At 33.6% G+C, this 20,168-nt stretch overlaps 1 protein-coding gene across 4 annotated transcripts; it reads left to right on the forward strand.

Moving 5' to 3' along the window:
* The first annotated feature begins 915 nt into the window (after positions 1-915).
* LOC105327199 (QRFP-like peptide receptor) lies at positions 916-15,682 on the forward strand. Of its 4 annotated transcripts, none has more exons than XR_900006.4 (6): positions 916-1,668; positions 9,501-9,937; positions 10,171-10,275; positions 11,062-11,170; positions 12,331-12,501; positions 15,149-15,682. XR_900006.4 is itself a non-coding variant. In XM_020066778.3 (6 exons), exons 1-5 carry the CDS (start codon positions 1,332-1,334, stop codon positions 12,444-12,446), a joined length of 1,104 nt encoding a protein of 367 aa, XP_019922337.1. In that variant the 5' UTR covers positions 916-1,331; the 3' UTR covers positions 12,447-12,472; positions 15,149-15,682. The 4 variants fall into 4 exon arrangements, 3 of the variants coding, with proteins under 3 accessions (XP_019922337.1, XP_019922336.2, XP_011425832.2); XM_020066778.3 differs by having other exon boundaries at positions 12,331-12,472; XM_011427530.4 differs by having other exon boundaries at positions 918-1,668; positions 12,331-12,442; positions 15,149-15,677.
* Positions 15,683-20,168: the final 4,486 nt, after the last annotated feature.

Here is a 20,168-nt window from a genome sequence, read left to right on the forward strand (position 1 = left end):
CCTAAGGCCATAAAGTTCATAATGGAGTTCGATCCAACATTTTATTAAAGTTCGATAATGGAAAATTTGTGATAAAGATAAATATACGTCTTAAAAATCAGGATTATGGTCCCATGTTTAATGACTTGACTGCAAAGAGATATGTAATGCTAAAACAGAATGATTTGACCTATGGTAGTGCGAATAGTTCGTGATACACTGATATAATATGTTTACAATCTCGTTCGTGGAAACAAATTTTCATTAACCATTTTCAAGATTAATTGAATATCATGACGAAGTGTGCATTGCGAAATTCAGATCTTAACACTTTGAGGAAGTAGAAGCATACGTAATTGTGTCTATTAAAGATTTAAAAGTTTTCGCTTTAATTAAGTTCAAGTTTTGTCTTGGGAAACATTCGTGATGCTTCTTACTATCGTTCATAATCAAACACGGAACGTCCTATCATGTTTAATGAATTTCCAATTAAAGACATTTCGAAATAATTCAATATTGATGTTGGAACCACAAAATGCTTTTAACTAGGTTGCTTAATGTTTGATACAATGCACATTTATCCTGAAATTGAAAGGCAAACGTTTTATACGACAAAATGTAATTTTTATCTCATCTCGTTATATCCCCGACAATTGTTAATTACCCCCTAAATATATCTACTTTCTTGATTCCTTTTTTATGCTTTTTTGGTGTCTGTTAAGTTTTTTGGGTCATCAGTCTTAGGTAAAATTCTGTTGACAATTGAACCAGAAAAAGATCACCTATTATCACGGAAGTATAGAATACAAATCATCTGTTGTGTTGTAGACAAGCGATAAGTCTGCCAATCGAAGTTAAGTATATGCATCAGATTGAAAACGTGAATATTTGATATAGAGAAGAAAATACAGTGACCTCATTATTAAACTGAAAACACAGGTAAACTTAATTGAATTGGCAAAGGATAAACTTCTTTTTCCATTTATATTGGGATAACGTTTCATCGATGCTTTCACGTTTTGGTTTCCTGTTTACTCCCTTCTGTCCGTGTTTGACTCAAAATTGACCAAACCTGTGTATAGGAAACTCCATATGAGGAAATGGGTAATCTTTACATCTCTGATCGGATTGAGTCGATATGCTTCAATGTATAAGAATACGGCGTACACACGACGCTCGCCAGAGACTGATATTGGTGCGGAGAATGCTCCGTTTATTCTGCTAATTACCTGAAGGCGCATTCTGTGTTCGTGTACCAATCTCTTTAGGGTCTCGAGTTATTTGGGTGTTTTTTTGATAAACGTTTTGATGAAGATTTAACTGTTTTTGGCGCTGTCCTTACAAATATTGAAATGATGGATGAAAATGAGACGTTTAGTTTTCCCGACTTTGACACCCGGCAAATGGACTACCCCATGAATATTACCTCAGTCCCCGTGGGTGAAGCGGCCGTCAAAATCACGGTGTACACTTTACTGATTCTGATTTCGTTGATTGGAAATACTCTCATCGTCTTAGTGGTGTTAAAAAACAAAAGAATGCAGACGACAACGAACTACTTTTTGGTGAATTTGGCAGTGTCTGATTTGGTAGTGTCCCTTTCCTGTTCCTGGGTCAATCTGGTTGAGGACCTAACCGAGGGTTGGGTCCTTGGGGCCTTCTTTTGCCCATTTAATTCGTTTGCTCAAGGTAAGTTTTAAAGTCAATTTAAACCAAAAAAGAAGTTTACAATTCTGGATACTTTCAATCATTTTCTCTTTTTTTGGTTAGAGTAAATTTCCATGAAGAATTCATATTAAAAAGCTACCAATTCTGATCTATTAACATAGTGAAATTTTAGTCGATGTGCTCATTAAAATGTTCAAATTCATGTAACCAAGGAAAAACGTTTACGGCTACGAAGATTTTTTTTTAACATCTTTCGAAATCAAACATTTATCAAGACATTTATTTGAGCTTTAAAATCACTTGATTTGAAAATACATGTATTGAACAATATATATGTGCGTTATTTCATCTTCCAATTCTTGGTTCACAATTCTGTTTACTCGACATAACACAATACTGCATTTGATTTATAACTGTTTTGAATACTCTATTGAATGATTTAATAGGATAATAGGAAGTAGACATTAATCAATGTAGTTTTGACGCCCGTTTGCCGTTTATGCTTGTTGTTTATAAATGAGTTTGATTGACAATTATGGTTATTCACTACTGTCTCCTAATAGAGTTCTAAGACTTATCTATGATAACCCGATTGTTAAAATGTTTAAATTTTGCAGAGTTTTGGGGGAGATATGAAGGCGATTCAAATGCATGAATCATTATATACATCACAAAACCATCTTTTAGTTTACTTTATGGTGAATTTTTCTCCCATCTTCAGTTTACTTAAGATGCCCTCTTTTACATAAACACTACGCATGTAAAACAAATGCATCCATTTTACTGAATTTTTCCCTATCACTCAAAACAAAATTAGAATTTATTGTCTTAAACACACAAAAGTAATTGCACAAAATTCATTGTGATTCTAATTAATTTAAAATAAATTGGTGACCCCGAACCATTAATTTACCGGTAACAGTCTGTGTGGACGGTGAGTGTAAGGAATGACCATAGGTGAAAGGCCTCGGTGAAATGATACCTGTCACTTAAGGAGCTGTCTCTCAATTCATACATGTGAAGCTTATTTAAGGCTACTAATATATTAACAATGTAACTAATATATTAACAATGTAAACGTAAGAAGAACTGGTTTAGAAATGTACATCTTTTAAGATTGCAGTAATATATTAGACCTATGATTTGGTGTACAGACTGCAGCATAGCCATCACGGTACGCTAAATACGCCACCACACGTACAGACTCACGGACAGGTTCTCCAGACACCCCAACAGTCACAGTTTTAGATACCGTTCTGTTAGATTCGTGAACTAATCCGGGGAGTTGTGTAACCTTAAGCTGATCACTTCTCGTCCTTCTGTTTCATAAACCAACCATTAATTACTGTTGTTGTCTCAGATGTTGTTTATCGTAGGTAATTTTTTTTTTTATTCTGTTATGGAATGTTAATTGACTTTATACGAGAACAGTATTCAAATTGACTTTGCTGCACTAGAATCGTTAAAATCATTTTGATTATAAATTATCAACTTTCAAGGGGAATCTTTTGGGTTCGTTGTAAATCATGAAGTATTCCACCCCCGGGTTTGATTAACCACACTGGAGGTTAAACTAATTTATACATGAAAAACTATTTGCACTTCATCAGTGTAAATATTCATTAAAGAAGTTTCATGCATGGTATGTTTGCGGGAATGAAAGATGCCTGGATAATGTAAATAAATATACGGCTTGTGTTTCAATAAATGTGAATAGAAATTTTATTATGATTTAATTGAATATATAGATAATTTGGTGAATTCATGACTTTTTCAAACAGAAATGAATGCAAATCAAATGAAGCATTCTGGTTCTTGTGCAATAGTACATCGATTGATAAAAAAATGATAGAAAACTAAATCATCGAGTTTAACCATTAAGGTAGCTCGCGGGTTTACCTGCTTGTGAGAAAACCTACCTTGAAAATTTGTCTACATGATCCATAGGTTTTATAGGTTTATTTCTAAAATTTATTTAAGATTCGTCTGCGCGGTAATAATGTTATCGTGTTTCAAATACAGTGTCATTAATAAAATCAATCAACGCCATTTCAATGAAATATATAGTAAAATGCACATTTTAACCGAGAAACGCATTACAAAACTATGCTCCAAACTTTTAAACGATTCAGACGAAATTAATCATACTCAACACAAAAACAGAGGAGATAATTATGAATCAATTCATAAAAAAATATCAGTATGTGTTCTCGGCCAATTTTTGGCAAAAAAACTTTAAAGATTTAAAAGATTTCTTAAAATCTTATATTTTCATTACGACGTTAGCCTGACGTCATCATTTCCGTACCTATTAGAACACCAAAATTGAAATGCATTTATTGACAAGACTAGCTGTTTAACACATTTTAGAACATGTTAATGCTTATTAGACATTATTGTGAATGTTATTAAATGCAATTAATGTAAGGCTGTAAAGATACAGAAAATTGCTATATTTGTTTTTTTAAAACTCAGAGTCAATCAATGCAAAAATAAAATGCCAGGCAACTACTGACATTATAAGTAAGTAATCGAATAAAACAGTTATCTCAAGCCAAAAGAAATTTAAGAATTTAATCGGTAGTACAGATTACGGAAGTTATAATTGTAAAAAAAAAAAGCGAAGTTGATGCATACAATCTATTTTAAAACATGTCTTTAAATGGAAGAGTTCTAACGCACACTCATTCTTTATCTTTATCAAACAAAATGTGACAATGTATGTGACATCTTTAAATTTTCAGTACTTGATATTATAAATCTTTGTATTAACAGTCATAAACCGCATATAAGCTTTTTAAAATATTTTCTTTTATACTTCTAAATATCTCATTTGTCATTCTAAAATAAAATTATGAGTTTGCTATGACGGTCAACTCTTTACGTCGATTCCTATTGTGACGTCAGCAAACCCGCGAGCTACGTTAATTTATGACAATATTAACACCGTTTTACATATTTCAATCCTCGTTTTGAAGATGCTACATGTACCATGTTATTTCAGTGCAAAACGATGTGCATGCTGATTACAAAATGTCGTACCGATTAACAAATTAAAACCAGATTTTATCTCCGTTCAGAAATTACCCACATCAGATCCACACTCAGAAGGAATCAGATTCTAGTATGGATTTATGAAAAAGTGCACGTTCAACAGATCGGAGAATGTTATACTTATCACACACATGCAGTTATCTTCAATCTTTCGTCCAAAAGTGTTTCTTTGACGTAATGTGAAAAACTAGGAAGGTTTCTCCTTGGAATTGATGGCCTGATTAGATATTAATTAATTAAAACAGGAAAAAAACAAACTTAGAACCGATCAAGATGGATATGTTGGTTTTTCATCAAGTTTTGTTAATGGCGATAAGTAGGTAAAAGGAAAACCTCAAGGTTCTCGATGTTTATGATTCAGCCAAGTTGTCCGGTTTCCATGTTATGTAACTTCACTGTAGATTAATACTCTCAAACGTCAAATAAAAAATAATAGTATGCACTCTTATTAATGGAAACGCGTTTGAAATTATAAATTGATATTAATTAAGCTCCATTTACTTCACTCTGAGAGAAAAAAGGCATATTATAAATACACCTGAATCTTCATCATCTGAACATGCTTTGAGTTGCATTTGCTTTGATCTAGACGTTTACCCCCACCCACTAACCGACCTCGTTCTATCCTAAATACCATTCTCAAGGTTTCTGTTCAACAAATGAGTTCAGATCCTGCAAACCAAAGTAGCTTCTTTTCCGTATTGACTTTAAGGTTATCGTAATGATTTTCCATATTTTGCTTCCCTATTTAATGGTGCTCGACAAAAATTATAGCTGTGAATTAGAAAAAAAAAATGATAAGTTTACAATAATTTCATTCCTAATTGGGAAAGAGACAAAACCGTTGTCCTTACGTAGGGTTAGAGATCCGGAAAACTTTCGTGATCGTAGTCAGAGAACACCAGTATCTCATGGGTTCTCCACTAATGAAGGACAAAAGTTGGACTGCTTCCCTAGTCAGCATGTCATAATTGTTTTACTTCCAAATCAACTACTACCCTTACACCTAAATCGGGTAAAAATGACCGGGATATACTAGTTGTTCATCACATGATCTAAACATATTAACTCACGTGATGAACTGCTCTAACTTTTCGTTCGTGAATGTTTCAGTTTTGATCAAACTTAACTAAACTGTTCATAATACGTAATTTGTAGAAAAGGTTTTGTATTTAGTGTTTTCCACGCATGCTAGGAATTTTGGGTTTTTTCCTATTCTTGGCGCACATTAGACTAAGTACAAGTCATCAACAAGATTTTATGATATCAATTTTTTTCATTTAAAAATTCAATAAGATGGATGGAGTTCACTCGTATATACATACACTGATTTGAACCTTTTTCGTTCATCAATTCTTTTGATAATATCAATATTAATATTTTGAATCTTTTACCCGGTTTAAGTAAACTTTATGCTAATGAAACTTTAAAAACAAATACACATTTAAAAAAATCAAATTATTTACTCTTGATTGCATCATAAACCAAGTTTTACGGAAACTTTGTTAAATATTCTGTTTTCAAGGACGCATTACTTTAATGGCTGTTTGAACTGACAGTTATCTTTTGGATGATATTGGTCCGGCTCCATTGCGTGTTCTGTCATAATAACCATCAAGTAGTTGACTTTGTGCCGTTAACGGTGCATCGCCTTAATTCACTTTGCATCAGAACGCAGCTAACCATAAGTGTCGTCAAAATCATTGTTTTGTAAATGAAATGGTTTCCAATACGGTTGGATACCACATTTGGCATTTCCTTGAATTTGATACTATATAGTATCTGCGAAGGCGTCTTGGCAGTTTTCCGTACAAAACTTTTGTAATATGACTATACAAATCTTAATACTGTTTCAATTAATTAGCGATATTTTGATCAGGTTACATTGTAATTGTTCCGAACGTATTTTTATTACCCATTTATCATTACGGGATAGTGTTACTTTTATCTCGACTAACGAAGTTTGCGCACTATTCCCTAACAAAAAGTCTCTTCTTCATCTTGGTAATGAACCTTCATAAAGATTTAAAAAAGGCATAAAATGAAAACCATAATTGTATTATTTGAATATACAATGTACAATTAGTTTTGATAGAAGAAAAAAATTAGATGATATTGCATTTCTAATACCGCATGACTTCGTAAATGGGTTAACCGCTAGTTTTAGATATCTAAATGACAGCTTATGACATATGTTGTGGACCATAAGTGGTGTGCTAGGGCTGGGTGTAGGGACAGAAGAATATCCATGATTAAATAGGTGTAAGAAGCACACGTTTTTCGGCTTCATATGATGGTAAGGGACATAGAATTGTTGAACCGTTTTGTTTCTAAGCAGGCCCTTGATAATCACCTTTTCATAGTGTGTACAATCAGTAATCAGTATTATTTTAAATATTTAATATCTTTAGAATCTGTTTAGTTGAAGTGCAATTTTGCAAAAATACTTTAAATTTTGAAAATAAAAAAAGTGTCGAAAACAGACTAATTTTTTGTTTGAAAATAGTGTTAAAAAATCCAATAACTTTTGGGTGGAAATTATGTCACTAAACAAAAACATCACTCTTCTTTGTTTGAAGTAATAAAAATGTCAGAGTTTCTCTCAGACTAATTTTGAGCTGGCCTTACATTTATTTTCCCAAAACAAAACAGGAACACAATAGAGCTTTGTCACACAACGTGCATTGATCTTTTCTCATTGTAACAAGAAAATACGTCAACATAGATAGGTATTTCTATACAAAATAATTGACTTAAAGCCTTTGGCCACTGCATTGTATAAAGTAAACGTTTTTTGTGCCTACAGCCTTTGTTGTTTTGTATCCACAATATTGTGAATTAATATGAAATTTATTATTTATTACCCCCTCTCATTCATCTCTTCAACAGTATTCAGTTTATATATCTGTCATATTGAAATTTTCCAAGAAAAAGATAACAGGCCCATTTAACATTTAAACAAGTGTAATATACAGGGCCGTTGATATAGAGTAATACTTTTTGTAAAATACATTTCTGTGTTATTAGCTGCTTGAATTAACAAACAACTGTGTCTTATTCTACAGGTAATTCATTTAGTTATCAGAAATAGCCGCAGCGAACTTGAAATGAATATTGATTCAGATCCGCTGTCGAGCAGAGCGATTCGTGTCTTGTATTTTATTCTGTAATAGATTATTTCCGACGGTTTCACTATATCTAATGAATAAGATGGAAGGCTGTCCTATTCTTTGACAAGGATGTATAGCAGGTGCCCAACTTCTCGTTTTCGAGATAATCGCCCTTCTTTTTTCGATTGCCTTAACAAACCCAACCATGATAATTTACCGTTAAAATGCATATTTTACAAGGTTTTTTTTTTACTAAAGGAATTTTCCAAAAGATTGCTGTCTTTTACTAATCTTAAGGTTGTTGCAATTCCAGGTTTTCAGGAATTTGGTTTAATTGAAATGAAGATACACTCACCAACCAATGATCATTAATAAGTTGTTAAGTTTGTAAAGATTTTAGCTCACCAGAACCGAAAGTTATTTTAAGGTCTGGTTAGTGTTTCTCAAAGTTTGTTTGTCATTGTCTTTAAATCGCTAACCGGGGTATCATGCGTAAACTGTCCGAATTCAGTTTATATGGGTATATTGAATTCGCTAACTCTCGATTTTTTTAATTGAAAGGGACCTTGAAAAGAATCATATTCAAATATTATTAAAGATCTAAAAGTTAAACAACGCTAACGAAGGTGTGTTTGTCAACAAATTACCCACAAGGTCAAGATTACGCTTATGTGCTTTTTGCTAGCCATAAACTATATTTTGATTGATTTATTTCTGATAGGCCCCAAAATGACTGAGCTCTAAAAATTAATTTGATTTAAAAAGTTTCTTATATTTTTTATACCGCTCTTCGTTTCCAGAAGGTTTAAATGGCCTGAAAATAAGTCTTTTTAGATAGAAAATCATGGCGTATTTTATAAGAGTTCTTTTATTCGTTCTCGTAAAGATTTCCAATGTTTACTGAATGGCTGGCCTATCTTCAATTAATTAATTATTTCCCAAACCCCCTTCCGGAATAATATATCTCTATTGTATGAAACTGCGCAGTGTAAAAACCATTCTTCTGTTCATAGCATCTTGAGATTCTTTCCTGTCATGGAAGGTATGTGTTCAAGAGCCTTTTTGTTTATTTTGATCGTTTATGAATCGCTTGGGGTCAAGAGATGATATGAGAATGAACCCTGAAAATGAGCAGCTTCTTGGTGGAAGAAAGGATGAGTTCACAAATCGTTTGTTCATCTTGATCTCCACGGGAAATTCTCACATAGTAAAATGACAGCATACAGTGAAATTCAATTAACCCGAACTGTCCCAAATCCCTTAATTACCAAGAGATATGTACTTGCACTACAAGCTTCCGATTGAACGGAATCAGGTTAATTGATTGACAGCACTACAATTTAAATGAAGTTCACGCCTTCAAAGCGGTCTGCAGTAATATTCTACAATGAGGAATACAAAACAACAGCTTTGTAGATGATTTACATTCGGTTTTACACATTCACTGTTAAGAAATGATAAAATACAAAGTATCACAATTATTTCGTGACATCTTTGACATGGACAGCAAATGAAACTTAATCGAATCTCTCGTTAAAATACATGCTAATTATACAAGTCGCAAATATATTTTGTGTAATTGATTAAACACAAAGAATTACAGCTACTTAATATTGCAATGTGAACTGGTAATTTGTAATAACCTTATGAATACTTAAGTTCATAATCTGCTAAATTCTTTGCTTTCAGTGACATCACTAGTGTCCAGTATTCTGTCCCTGACTCTGGTGGCGTGTGACCGATTCTTCGGAATAGTGTTCGCTATGAAAGCGCACATCATAGAAAGAAAAGCCAAGCCGGTAATCATAGCCGTTTGGGTCATCTCGGTCGCTGTCGCGTCCCCTTTGCTCGTATACAGGAGAGTACACGAACGACACTGGAAGAACCACGTGGAAAGATGGTGTGACGACTCCGATTGGAGTATAGACTCGGGGGATGGGGAATCTCATTTTCACAAACCGTCACGTGTGGCTTACTGGACCTTTGTTTCGGTTATCCTCTTCTTTATACCCATCATAGCAATGATCGGGGCCTACTGTGGTATAATCAAGACACTCTGGTCCACAAAAATACCAGGAGAACGAGTTTATAAGGAAAATTTGGTACAGAATAAAATGAAGAGAAAGGTACTCAATAGACTATTGTAATTAAACTCCTCTTTTACAATAACATTATTGATAAAAACTACATATTCTATCAAATTTATAAGGTGATACAAGGGAACATATTTAATTGTCCTTTGATACAATATACCATAGATAAAATAAAAAGTACTAAGTATGATGTGACATTCACTCAAGTATTTAGGTATGTTCTACAGTGTTAACTCTTTGATTTACATATAACTGTATATATGTAGGTTATAGTGATGCTGATAGCCATTTTGGCGGTGTTTGCCCTCTGTTGGTGTCCATTACAGATCACTATTTTATATTCGGAATATAGAGGAAATCATACAGAACCGGTGAGTTTAACTAAACAAATTATACCAGACTGCTATTTCTGTTCATTATAAGGGAAATACATTTTAGTTCAACAAAATAATTTCTGGTACGAGTTACTTGAATAGAACAAAAATATTATGCGAGTACCATCTCCTCAGATTTTTTTTTACTTGAGGCAAACACTGGCAAACAAGCGTGAAACATTTGTAAATATATTGACTTCCTGTTGTTGCATACTAACATTTTGAAATTGCGTTGTTTTAAAAGTTCATTTCATAAAAGTATACCGTAATTTTATGACATTGGATTTATATCAGAGTGTCGTTAAAAAGTAACTTTTTTGCCAAAATAATTCCACAGGAGTTCCTATTTTTGACTATTCATTAACAATTTATCTTCTACTTTAATAACTTACGTTATCAAAGATTTCGATTATTTACGAAAATAGCTGCAAACGCTTCCTTGTAATTTTATTTTACAGACATGCCAAAAATGACTGGTCCATGCTTTATTTTAATATCACTAAATAGTCAAGCACATTATCAGCAATTTCTAGAAATAAACCCCGCCCGATTTCTAGGATTAATCAGATTTGTAAAAGGAACCAAATTAACATTTTCAAATGTCGCCCCTACCACAGAATTCGATGAACAAAGCTAACTTTTCATTTAATCTCGGTTGATTTGCTAAAATTACCTTTCAGGGAACTATTAACCAATATGAATTTCTATCAATTTGCATTAGAGTATGATTCACTCAACTATTGACAGGGGCACATAGAAATTTATATTCCTCTATATTTGCAGCTTAAAGAATGGTACATCCATTTCAAGTTTACTGCAATGTTGCTAGCTTTTTCAAACAGCGCCTTTAATCCTCTTATATACGCGGGTTTCAACGAGAACTTTAGAAAAGGTAGGTATAAGCCACATTATTTCGGCGTCAGAGTGCATGCTTAATTATATGTCACCCCTTGTCCTTTAGACATGTAGATGTAGTCACGAGGTTGTAGATTTTTTTATTTTTTTTTTACAACAATACGCATGTGCATGTTGCAATCATTATCAGCAAGAGATAAGGCGTGGAAGAAACTGCGATCCTCTAATGACTTGCACTCTTTTAGGAACATGGTACTTCATTCTCTCGAAGGAGATCAATCCACCTCACGCGTATTTCATTCATACGCCGCAGTAGACCACGTTATGAATGAGTGCTCGAATTTGTTTAATTGATAAAGTTCTTTGATGTGCTCTTGTATCATACTGTGAATCTTACATTGTTTAATTACAAGGAAAAATAGTTTCAGGAGTGTATGATATTATACGTTATTATTTATAGACAGCAAGAGTCCTTTCAATCAGACAACGATTGATTGCATGTGATAACAAAAGCATACTCTAATGACAACAAATATAAATGTTGGTCTTCATAATTGGCTTTCATATACGAAGTGCACAAAAAATGAAGGAAACTCGGTACATAACCTAAGGTAATCAAACGAAACGTTTGTAACTATTTGTCAGATTCATAATACGGCAATAGGGATCCACAATGACCATTCTCTACCGAAATTTGTCTCGTCTTTCGAAAATAACAATAAATATTCATATTAATGGCCAAGACCTCGGGGATTTTCAGGGATGAAAAACCACTGATGTTTTCAGGGGGCATGATACAAACAACTCGTCGACGATTGATTCCATCACGACACAGCGAAATCAAATCACGTTTCTAAATTCAACCATACCGGACATGGGCACGACACCTTAATATCTGTTTGACTTTTCCTATTTACAATCTTGTTTTTTCGGTACAATGCGATAAGCTGGTTGCGAATTAGGATAAACTATATACTGGATGTGATCATTTTTCTTATTTTATCTCTATGATATCTAATTCAGCGGACTGGGATTGGGATTTGGAGATAGACTGCACTGTATACTGGATTTGTTCAAAACACCATATTGAATATAGTATTTAAAAGAAAAAAGTGTGCCAGACCTCCAAATAGTAGCAATGACTAAACGTAACAGGCTAAGTATTCTGTATTATAGTAATCCACGTTATTTTGACAGGTTTGCTCAATCTTTTGGGTTGTTACAAAAAGATTCGCTGGACGCCCGTAAATCGCATGGATTCATTTAGAAGTACCACTCTCAATTCCACAAAGTCAGAACAGCTAGATTTGTAAGTCTACACGTACCACCTGTGCATGCCGTAAGCCCTTTCTTCAAGTTGCATGCTTAGTAAGTTCATTTCAATTGCACCCTCTATTTCCTATTTTTAAAGCATGCTTAAAAAAGCGCCCATTTCTTAAAAATGGATTTAATAATTAATCAACTGATTCGAGACTTTTAATTACCATATAGATTTTGTATATGTGAAGATTGAACATCGGGTAGTTGATGCCATTTCCAGCTCAAATACGCTTTGTTGTTTCTGTGGAGTAAGGCTGCATTGATGATGTTGTTCGTTCAATTGCATGTCTTATAAAATTAAAAAAATAAAATAAATTCACTCAATACTTGACTAAGAGAAAAAAACCAGAAAACATCTTAACATTCATGTTATTAGATACGTACAATTTTAAATTGCTTGATCCATTTCTAGAGTACATGCACATCTATGGGATATTGTAAATATAATTCAACAACTGTTTTACGTTAACATGCATAGCGATACTTTAATGCCACAGTCATATGAGCAGTTTGGGCAGTTATTCTACGTATAAACTGATTGACAAGATAATGGATTAAAAAAAACCAAAATTTCCCGAGAGTAAAGAGTATTACGATTGATTTCACCACTTTCAAAGCTTCGTTTCGATTAAAGGACGGATTAAATTGTAAAAAGGTTTTTATTTAAAAAATTGCTAATGATAACATTATTTGGCTTTAGAATTTGTTTTCGTCAATAAAAATATGATAATAACAATATAAACAAAAGCCAGAGTGAAAACATTGCTATATTAAACATGCATATCCACCCAAATGATTGGAGGGCGAAATTGGATTCTATGCATTACTGCAGACCTATTCCGCAGGTGGAATTTTGTGAAAGCGTCCCAAAGTCGTGTGAATATTGAATTAACTAGGTTTGTGTAATTTCAAAATTTACAATGTCATAAAAGTTTCCAAATTCATAGTATAAAGGTTTAAATTTTGTGAAAATTGATTTCAATTTTAAGCAGCAAAATAAATTGTACCACCAGCAGCAGTAAACATTGTACTCCAATTACCATAATGATTTCAGAATTAATTGCACAGCATTGCAAAAAAACCAAATATTCCCCGTGCATCTGTCTTTTTCTTTTGCATATGTTTTGTTTTCAACAAACCTTTAGCTGAGAAATTGTTGTGTATAAAGTAAAAATAAACAAATTCCTGCTTTGTAGAAACAGAAAGGAACCATAATCGGTTTAAGCCCCTTTTTGATTGTGAATTCAAAGAGAAGCTTTGGAAATAATTCGCAGACAATCTGAATCAATATAAACATGCTTCCTTTAGGCAATTATATCTTTCTTAGGAAAGCTCACAATAAGATATTCTTGGAACAAGACAAAATGTGCATTTAAAGAATTTTGAATGATATTCGACAAGAGCGTCAAAACATTAAATGTCCGACTTCTTGCCTCACTGCTAATTAAGCCGAGTAAAAACCCCAGATTATGACGTCCAGATGAACATCTATGCTTGATTGCGCCCTTAATTTGCGCTCCTCTATCTTTTGCCAATTCTTGATTACGCAAGACTTTATCATGAATTTCAAACTGCGTTCTGCGATGTCGAGATATAATGAAACTCGAAAATAAAAAAAAAGCGTGCGTAACTTCATTCATCTTATCTCCCGCCGTCAACAACGTGCTTTCACTATTTTTATTTATCTGTCCTTATCTCAATGCAACACAAGTTTTCTCAACTGGCAAAAAGTACTGTCGGTTTCGATAAAATGGGGGTAAACTAACGACCCTTTAAGCAATACCCGCCAACTGTAGAGTTTACATATAACAATGCCATCTTTTTCTCTATTGCTTTTGGCAGCGGTTCTTGACAATTATCTTATTCAGTACTGTAAATATCTTTGTTCCACCAAAAAAAAAAAAAAGTCGCCGGCCTACTGAACGTTTCGTGGTAATCCATCAACCAATTTGCTGACAAAAATTGCCAGTGATAAAATTCTTTTGTTTTTTCCTCTTGTGCTTATATATTCTAATTTACTTCCGTGACATGGATTCTCTCGATGCATATATCCTCTGTGATAAAAATTGCTGTTCCATGTTTTCTGCATACTTCTGTAACCAATCAGAGGAAAAAGATAACGGTTTTGAAAGAACAAAGTGGGTGGTTTTATTCAAATCTTCGATGCTTTTTCGATAGCAAGAACTTTGAGATACGAAACTAGGCAAAAACTTTCAAAGTCCTATTAGGAATTCTCTAACGATATTAGTGTCACTGCGGTCTTCATGAATTGTTTGATGGGTTTTACGAAGATTAGCAACGGATAAATCTATGCATGAAGCGTGAGATGAAAAAGATGTTATAATCAAAGTTAATGGCATAATTTGATCAGCCTCATCATCTTGATGTTTGTTTCATTGTGTAGAACGGCACCACGGTCTTATTTAGGCCAATCAAAATCAAAGCTAGGGTAACCGCTCGCACCGTTTGATACCAACTTAACGACGTTCGACTTGTAGACAAACTGGTTTTATACCAATGCAATTTGTTTCTCCAGGTAGTTAAGATGAGTCTTTTCATCATGAGAAAAAAGAGGCAACGATGCGGTAGTTTATTAAGGATAATTATAAGTAGGTCAGAAATTTCGATTAGACCTTTGACCCGTTTTTCCCCATAATTTGAAAATGTTAATTGGGGTTTTATCTCTTTTTTCCAGAATTAACCGCCATTATTTTTTTAAAGAAAGCATTGAGCGTCCAGCATCAAAAGCGCTACATTCCATGTAGAGAGACGAGGCGAAGCACTACAACTTTAACATTCCACACAGTACAGGCGGAGGGCGCGCTGTGACATTACATGTATATACTCACAGAACTGATCAGTTGTTGAATATTTGTTAAATGTTGAGTTACTATAATACATGATTGTAAATGTTCGGTATACATGACATTTTTTGTTTATGAAGACACATCTTTTTGTTTGTTTCTGAAAAGTAGTAATAAAGAAGAGAAAAAACACTTAAAATGTTTGTATTGGAACAAAGTCCCGTAACTCGAATTTATATATTAAATGTATTAAATTCTGATCTCCACTATATTTACCTATATGACGAATTGTTGCAAATAAATCCCAAGCTTCATATATAGACACTGTTTACCTGTTTATCGACTCAAACAGTATAGTTCAACATAGCTATTATACATCCTGATGTCGTGTTGACATAGAGATTTCACTTGTTAAAATTTTTGGGTTTTGGGATTTTTTGATTTTAAGAATGTCTATTACTAATATTCTCTGATATTGTACAGAAGTATTTAAAAATGAAACCATCAAATTCATCAAAATGTCAATTGTTTTGTTTTGTTTTCTAAATATAACTCATTTTTTAACATGAGGAACGATTTTTTGTTCCATGGTAGTCACACAGAGCCAGACAGAGAATGTTAATTACTACCATAACCCTTCCCATCACAATAAACATTTCAGTAGTATTTTCCAGTCATTCAATTATACAACTTCTACCAGGAAAACATTAAACCACAGCCAATAGGAACGCTCGGTTCAAACAAAAGTGCGTAAAATGAGGGCGTATTGTAAAGATAACTTTCCGGATTTCATAATTTAATCCAAGAGATTAAAGGAGATACTTATCACTGATTCATTGGAAAAGGGTTGTTGATCTTTAATGAAGTCTGGGAAGAGGCGATACTTGTACTAGTTATGGACAATATTCAGCTTCGTTCATTGCTTTGACTACACAAGTATTCGGATGACTTCGGTCCCATTGTTCTAACACCAACGTCAGTCCACATTCTATCACAGAGAATCAGTCTTCGTAAACACAGTGTGCCCAATATAGTCTCGACTGGAATCATTCAACAAGGTTGTAAAAACTTTGATAGCAACACAACTAGTACTTCTTGTACATTATGTATAATATTGGTATCATTCATGATTGTTGACAATATGTATTACTGAGTATGATTGTGTAAAGGATGGGGAACTGAACAACTTTAAGATGACCGAAAATTTTGGACACAGTGTATTTGATGAGTGGTGATCTGAATGATATCACTGAAGTAACAATGCACTAAATCAACTAGCTGCAGGTCTGTCGCTCCCTGTCTAAAAGAATTCGGATAGACATCCCAATTTTTTTCAGATCGATAGCTACAGACCTGCATCAAAAAATTCACCAAGACAAATATCATAAACAAGGTATTGTGATCTAAACAGTGTACACAAATTTTATTTAATAATGTACACGTTTTCGTAGTTTAACCCGGAGCTAAGCTCTTAACCAGGGGCTATAAATTCTGCTAAATGTTATACTACCTTTCACGATAATTCACACAATTTGTCTCTTAGGTATCATGCGTTTAGATTTATTTTTCATACTACCCTACGGAATTTCGCAGTCTTGGTGAAGAATCGTACTGCGATAGCAAACACAAATTATAATTTAATGATGCTCACGGGTATAAAACCACATTAACTCAATATTACGGAGTTAATTGCACTTTTACTATAAATCCTTCTGTTAGCTCAGCTTCACGAGAGCCCTTTCCTCTACCAAGGGAGTCACGCATTTTTTCATCTAGGTTTCTTATTTGCAGAAACTTAAAATGTAACTGCTGAAATCCAATAATAGAAATTAATCAGAACAGCAGAAACGTCGGATTTTCAGTCTTCTAAACCATTGGCTACGCACGGGTCTAGAGATGAGGGGAAGGGGGGCAGGAAATTTATAACTGTAAAATTCACATAGTAAAACTATCGAAAATGGGCCTCGGAAACCCCATTCCCCCGGTAAACAAATATATCTCTAGCACACCACTCCCCCGGAAAAAAAATATTTTGATTCACACTTGATTTGTATAACAATGGGTAGCATTTATTCTTTTAATGCAATTTCTTTTCATGTCTAGAATGGATACCGGAGCAGTTAAAAGATTTGGGCTTGGAGCAACGAATAAACTGATTCTCTTATCTACATGTAGACATGTAGCTAAACAAAACAACACAGCTATAGCTTTAACATCTTTAGAAACAATTTCAAACAGTAATATGACATCTGCATATCATAGGCATGAAGTTTTATCAATTTAATTATCCCCTCGCGCAACTAGTTGCGGATTGATAATAGCATCGCTAACTGTGCAAATAGTACATGTATATGGGTGTGTTGTAAAAATGTTTATGAGCAAAATTGAAAGCAAACCTTCGTACGTAGAATCGTTAAACGTTGAACACTTCGTAAGTATTTTGAAAAGTCAAACAGTATTCATATCCAGTAAATGGTAATTTATTTAATGAGTCTGAGATACCTACATCTAATATTAATGAAATACAACACAATACACGTTAACTGTAACATCATGTACTGTATAAATTGACGTTGTTCAAGGCAAGATTGAATTCCATAGTATGATTCTGGTAAAAGGTGAGTAAACTTTACGTGCTTGTTATTGCAAAACTTTCGTAAAAAATATCCCTGTCGCGAGAGAATGATCCACTTGGAACTGCTCTTATGAGTATCCACTCAATAAGATGGCTACACAAGGGTAACGGACTTCTGGAGGTCATAATCAAGGGATCATTAGATCAATCTTCTTTGTTTTTTTCCCCCCAAAAAATCGTCATAAAATGGTATTTATATCTGGAATTATAATATAACCATCAATATGCATAGTTACGACAACTTAATTTATCCCACGCCATGGGTATCATAAAGCACGAACTTCCGTGGGGCATATTGGATGAGAATCATGACCCTCCCCCCCCCCCCCCCCCCTCGGACGGACAAACGGACATAAGCCGATTCCCGTTTTAAGAAAGATGAATTAGGATAATTCAATACAAGTGTCTTGTTTACATAGGAGGATTTGAACCAGCGGCATTTCAATTTGCAGGGGTACCTACGACCGCTTTGCAATGTGCTCCTTCAAAATAATTCGAAGAATGATTATAAAACTAGTTTCATGATTATGTTCTTAAAGATACCCCCTAAAAAGCTTATCCAATAAAATATCTTAATGTAAAACGACACACACTTGTAGGAAATAATGACAAATGAATATCTCTGAAGATATATAGTTGTAAGGTGATTTTATACAATGTGTATTATGTATATTATAAAGCGACAATCATTCGCAGTTAATCCAATTTAAAAATGTCAATTATTTTTGACAGGGATGCAGTTAAAACATTAAATAAAATAATTCACCAGACAATTGTTTCATAATTTTCAAGATGCACAGATATTATTGTTGCATGCAGTATCATGACTTGTCTTTTCAGTAAGTCAGAAACCTATACATATATTTCATTGTAGTTGGAAATAAAGCCCCAGTGCGATCCAATAATTAATGCTAATGATATAAAGTTCTCTCTTAACATCTTTTAACTTAATCTCAAAAGGCATTCATTTTCACATCTTCCCAAGTCAAGGGTTTCTTATCCGCACCACTATTCACAAGCGTTTGTGAGAAGCGGTGCGGATCAGAAACCCTTGACTTGGGAAGATGTCATTTTCAATGATTACTAGCATTGGGATCCCCAAGTAAAATATTTCATGATGCAATAAGATGATCTCTAAATGCTCGAACAACCAACAGAAATTTAAATTTTAAAAACAAAATGATAACATTTTTTGGGTGGGATTTTAAAGATTATTGCAATAGTGACTGTAAAGTTTGGTCAGATTTAAACTTATATCAAAGTTCGGTAGATCTCCGTTTTTCAATAGTTCATATATAGGATCGGGTTCGGGATCATACTTTTTCAAATACATTTATCCGGACACAGACCACAATTATTTTTCACTCTTATACCTTTATACAAAAATAAATCATATAAAAAATTCCACCGGCTCAAATGAGTTCAAATACAGCATACCTATAGAATGACACTAGTCTAACAACATATCCAAACTACAGGAAAATCAATCGAGAGGGGACTGAGATATGGCCCCTAAAATAACCCCTTTCATGAAAAATTCACTTTCATTTTGGAATTTGTGTAAACATTGGCTTCTTCACACCCTTTCTATTGGGCCTATAAAGATAATTTTTCTAATTTTTTTCCTGCCTGTATTTTTTTCAAACCTTCTTCTTTCCATCCATGCCATAAAAAAGAACCAAATTCGACCATTTAGTACCCCTAGGAATTTTTGAAATAATACATACAATTTTAGAATGGAACTACTTGCGTCAATGAGCACGGGGTAAATATAGTGGCATGTGACCATCACTGAATGAGGTCATTCCAAGATGTTTTATGTTAAGCGTTCGAAGACGGATTGATTTTGAAGCATGAACATTTAAAAAAAAAAACCAAACCCCGAAAATGAACATACATGTTTACTCTTGATGCTTTGATATAAATATACTAGGCTTTTAAATTTGTTTCCTTTTACCATTAGTGCCAATTGCAAAAACTGGGATTCTTATATATATGTGTTCACTTTATATTATTATATATTACTATGTGTTCACTGTATATATGAACAAAAAACTCAAATAATGATATGTATTTATATGTATTCATGTATTATACTAAATACGAATGTATGTTTGTTCCATCGATTTGTGTTCTCTTTCTTGGATAGAAAGATACGTTTTTTTTTTCTTTTGGTGGACGCCTAACATAGAAAAAAAAACTTGGAATGGCCAAATTGAACACACACTTTCAACATGGAAACAAATTAGAATGAGACATTGAAAATTCAAAGCGCA

This window comes from Magallana gigas, chromosome 7, assembly GCF_963853765.1.
Source record: "Magallana gigas chromosome 7, xbMagGiga1.1, whole genome shotgun sequence".
In the NCBI taxonomy this organism is placed as follows: Eukaryota; Metazoa; Mollusca; class Bivalvia; order Ostreida; family Ostreidae; genus Magallana; species Magallana gigas.

What these genes read in the sequence shown, in the direction of transcription:
- LOC105327199 (XM_011427530.4), top strand. Translation starts at nt 1,332, where the DNA reads ATGATGGATGAAAATGAGACGTTTAGTTTTCCCGACTTTGACACCCGG. An exon ending in CAACGAGAACTTTAGAAAAG is followed by an intron (nt 11,171 to 12,330) that starts GTAGGTATAAGC and finishes TTATTTTGACAG; the next exon opens with GTTTGCTCAATCTTTTGGGT. An exon ending in AAGTCAGAACAGCTAGATTT is followed by an intron (nt 12,443 to 15,148) that starts GTAAGTCTACAC and finishes TCTTTTTTCCAG; the next exon opens with AATTAACCGCCATTATTTTT.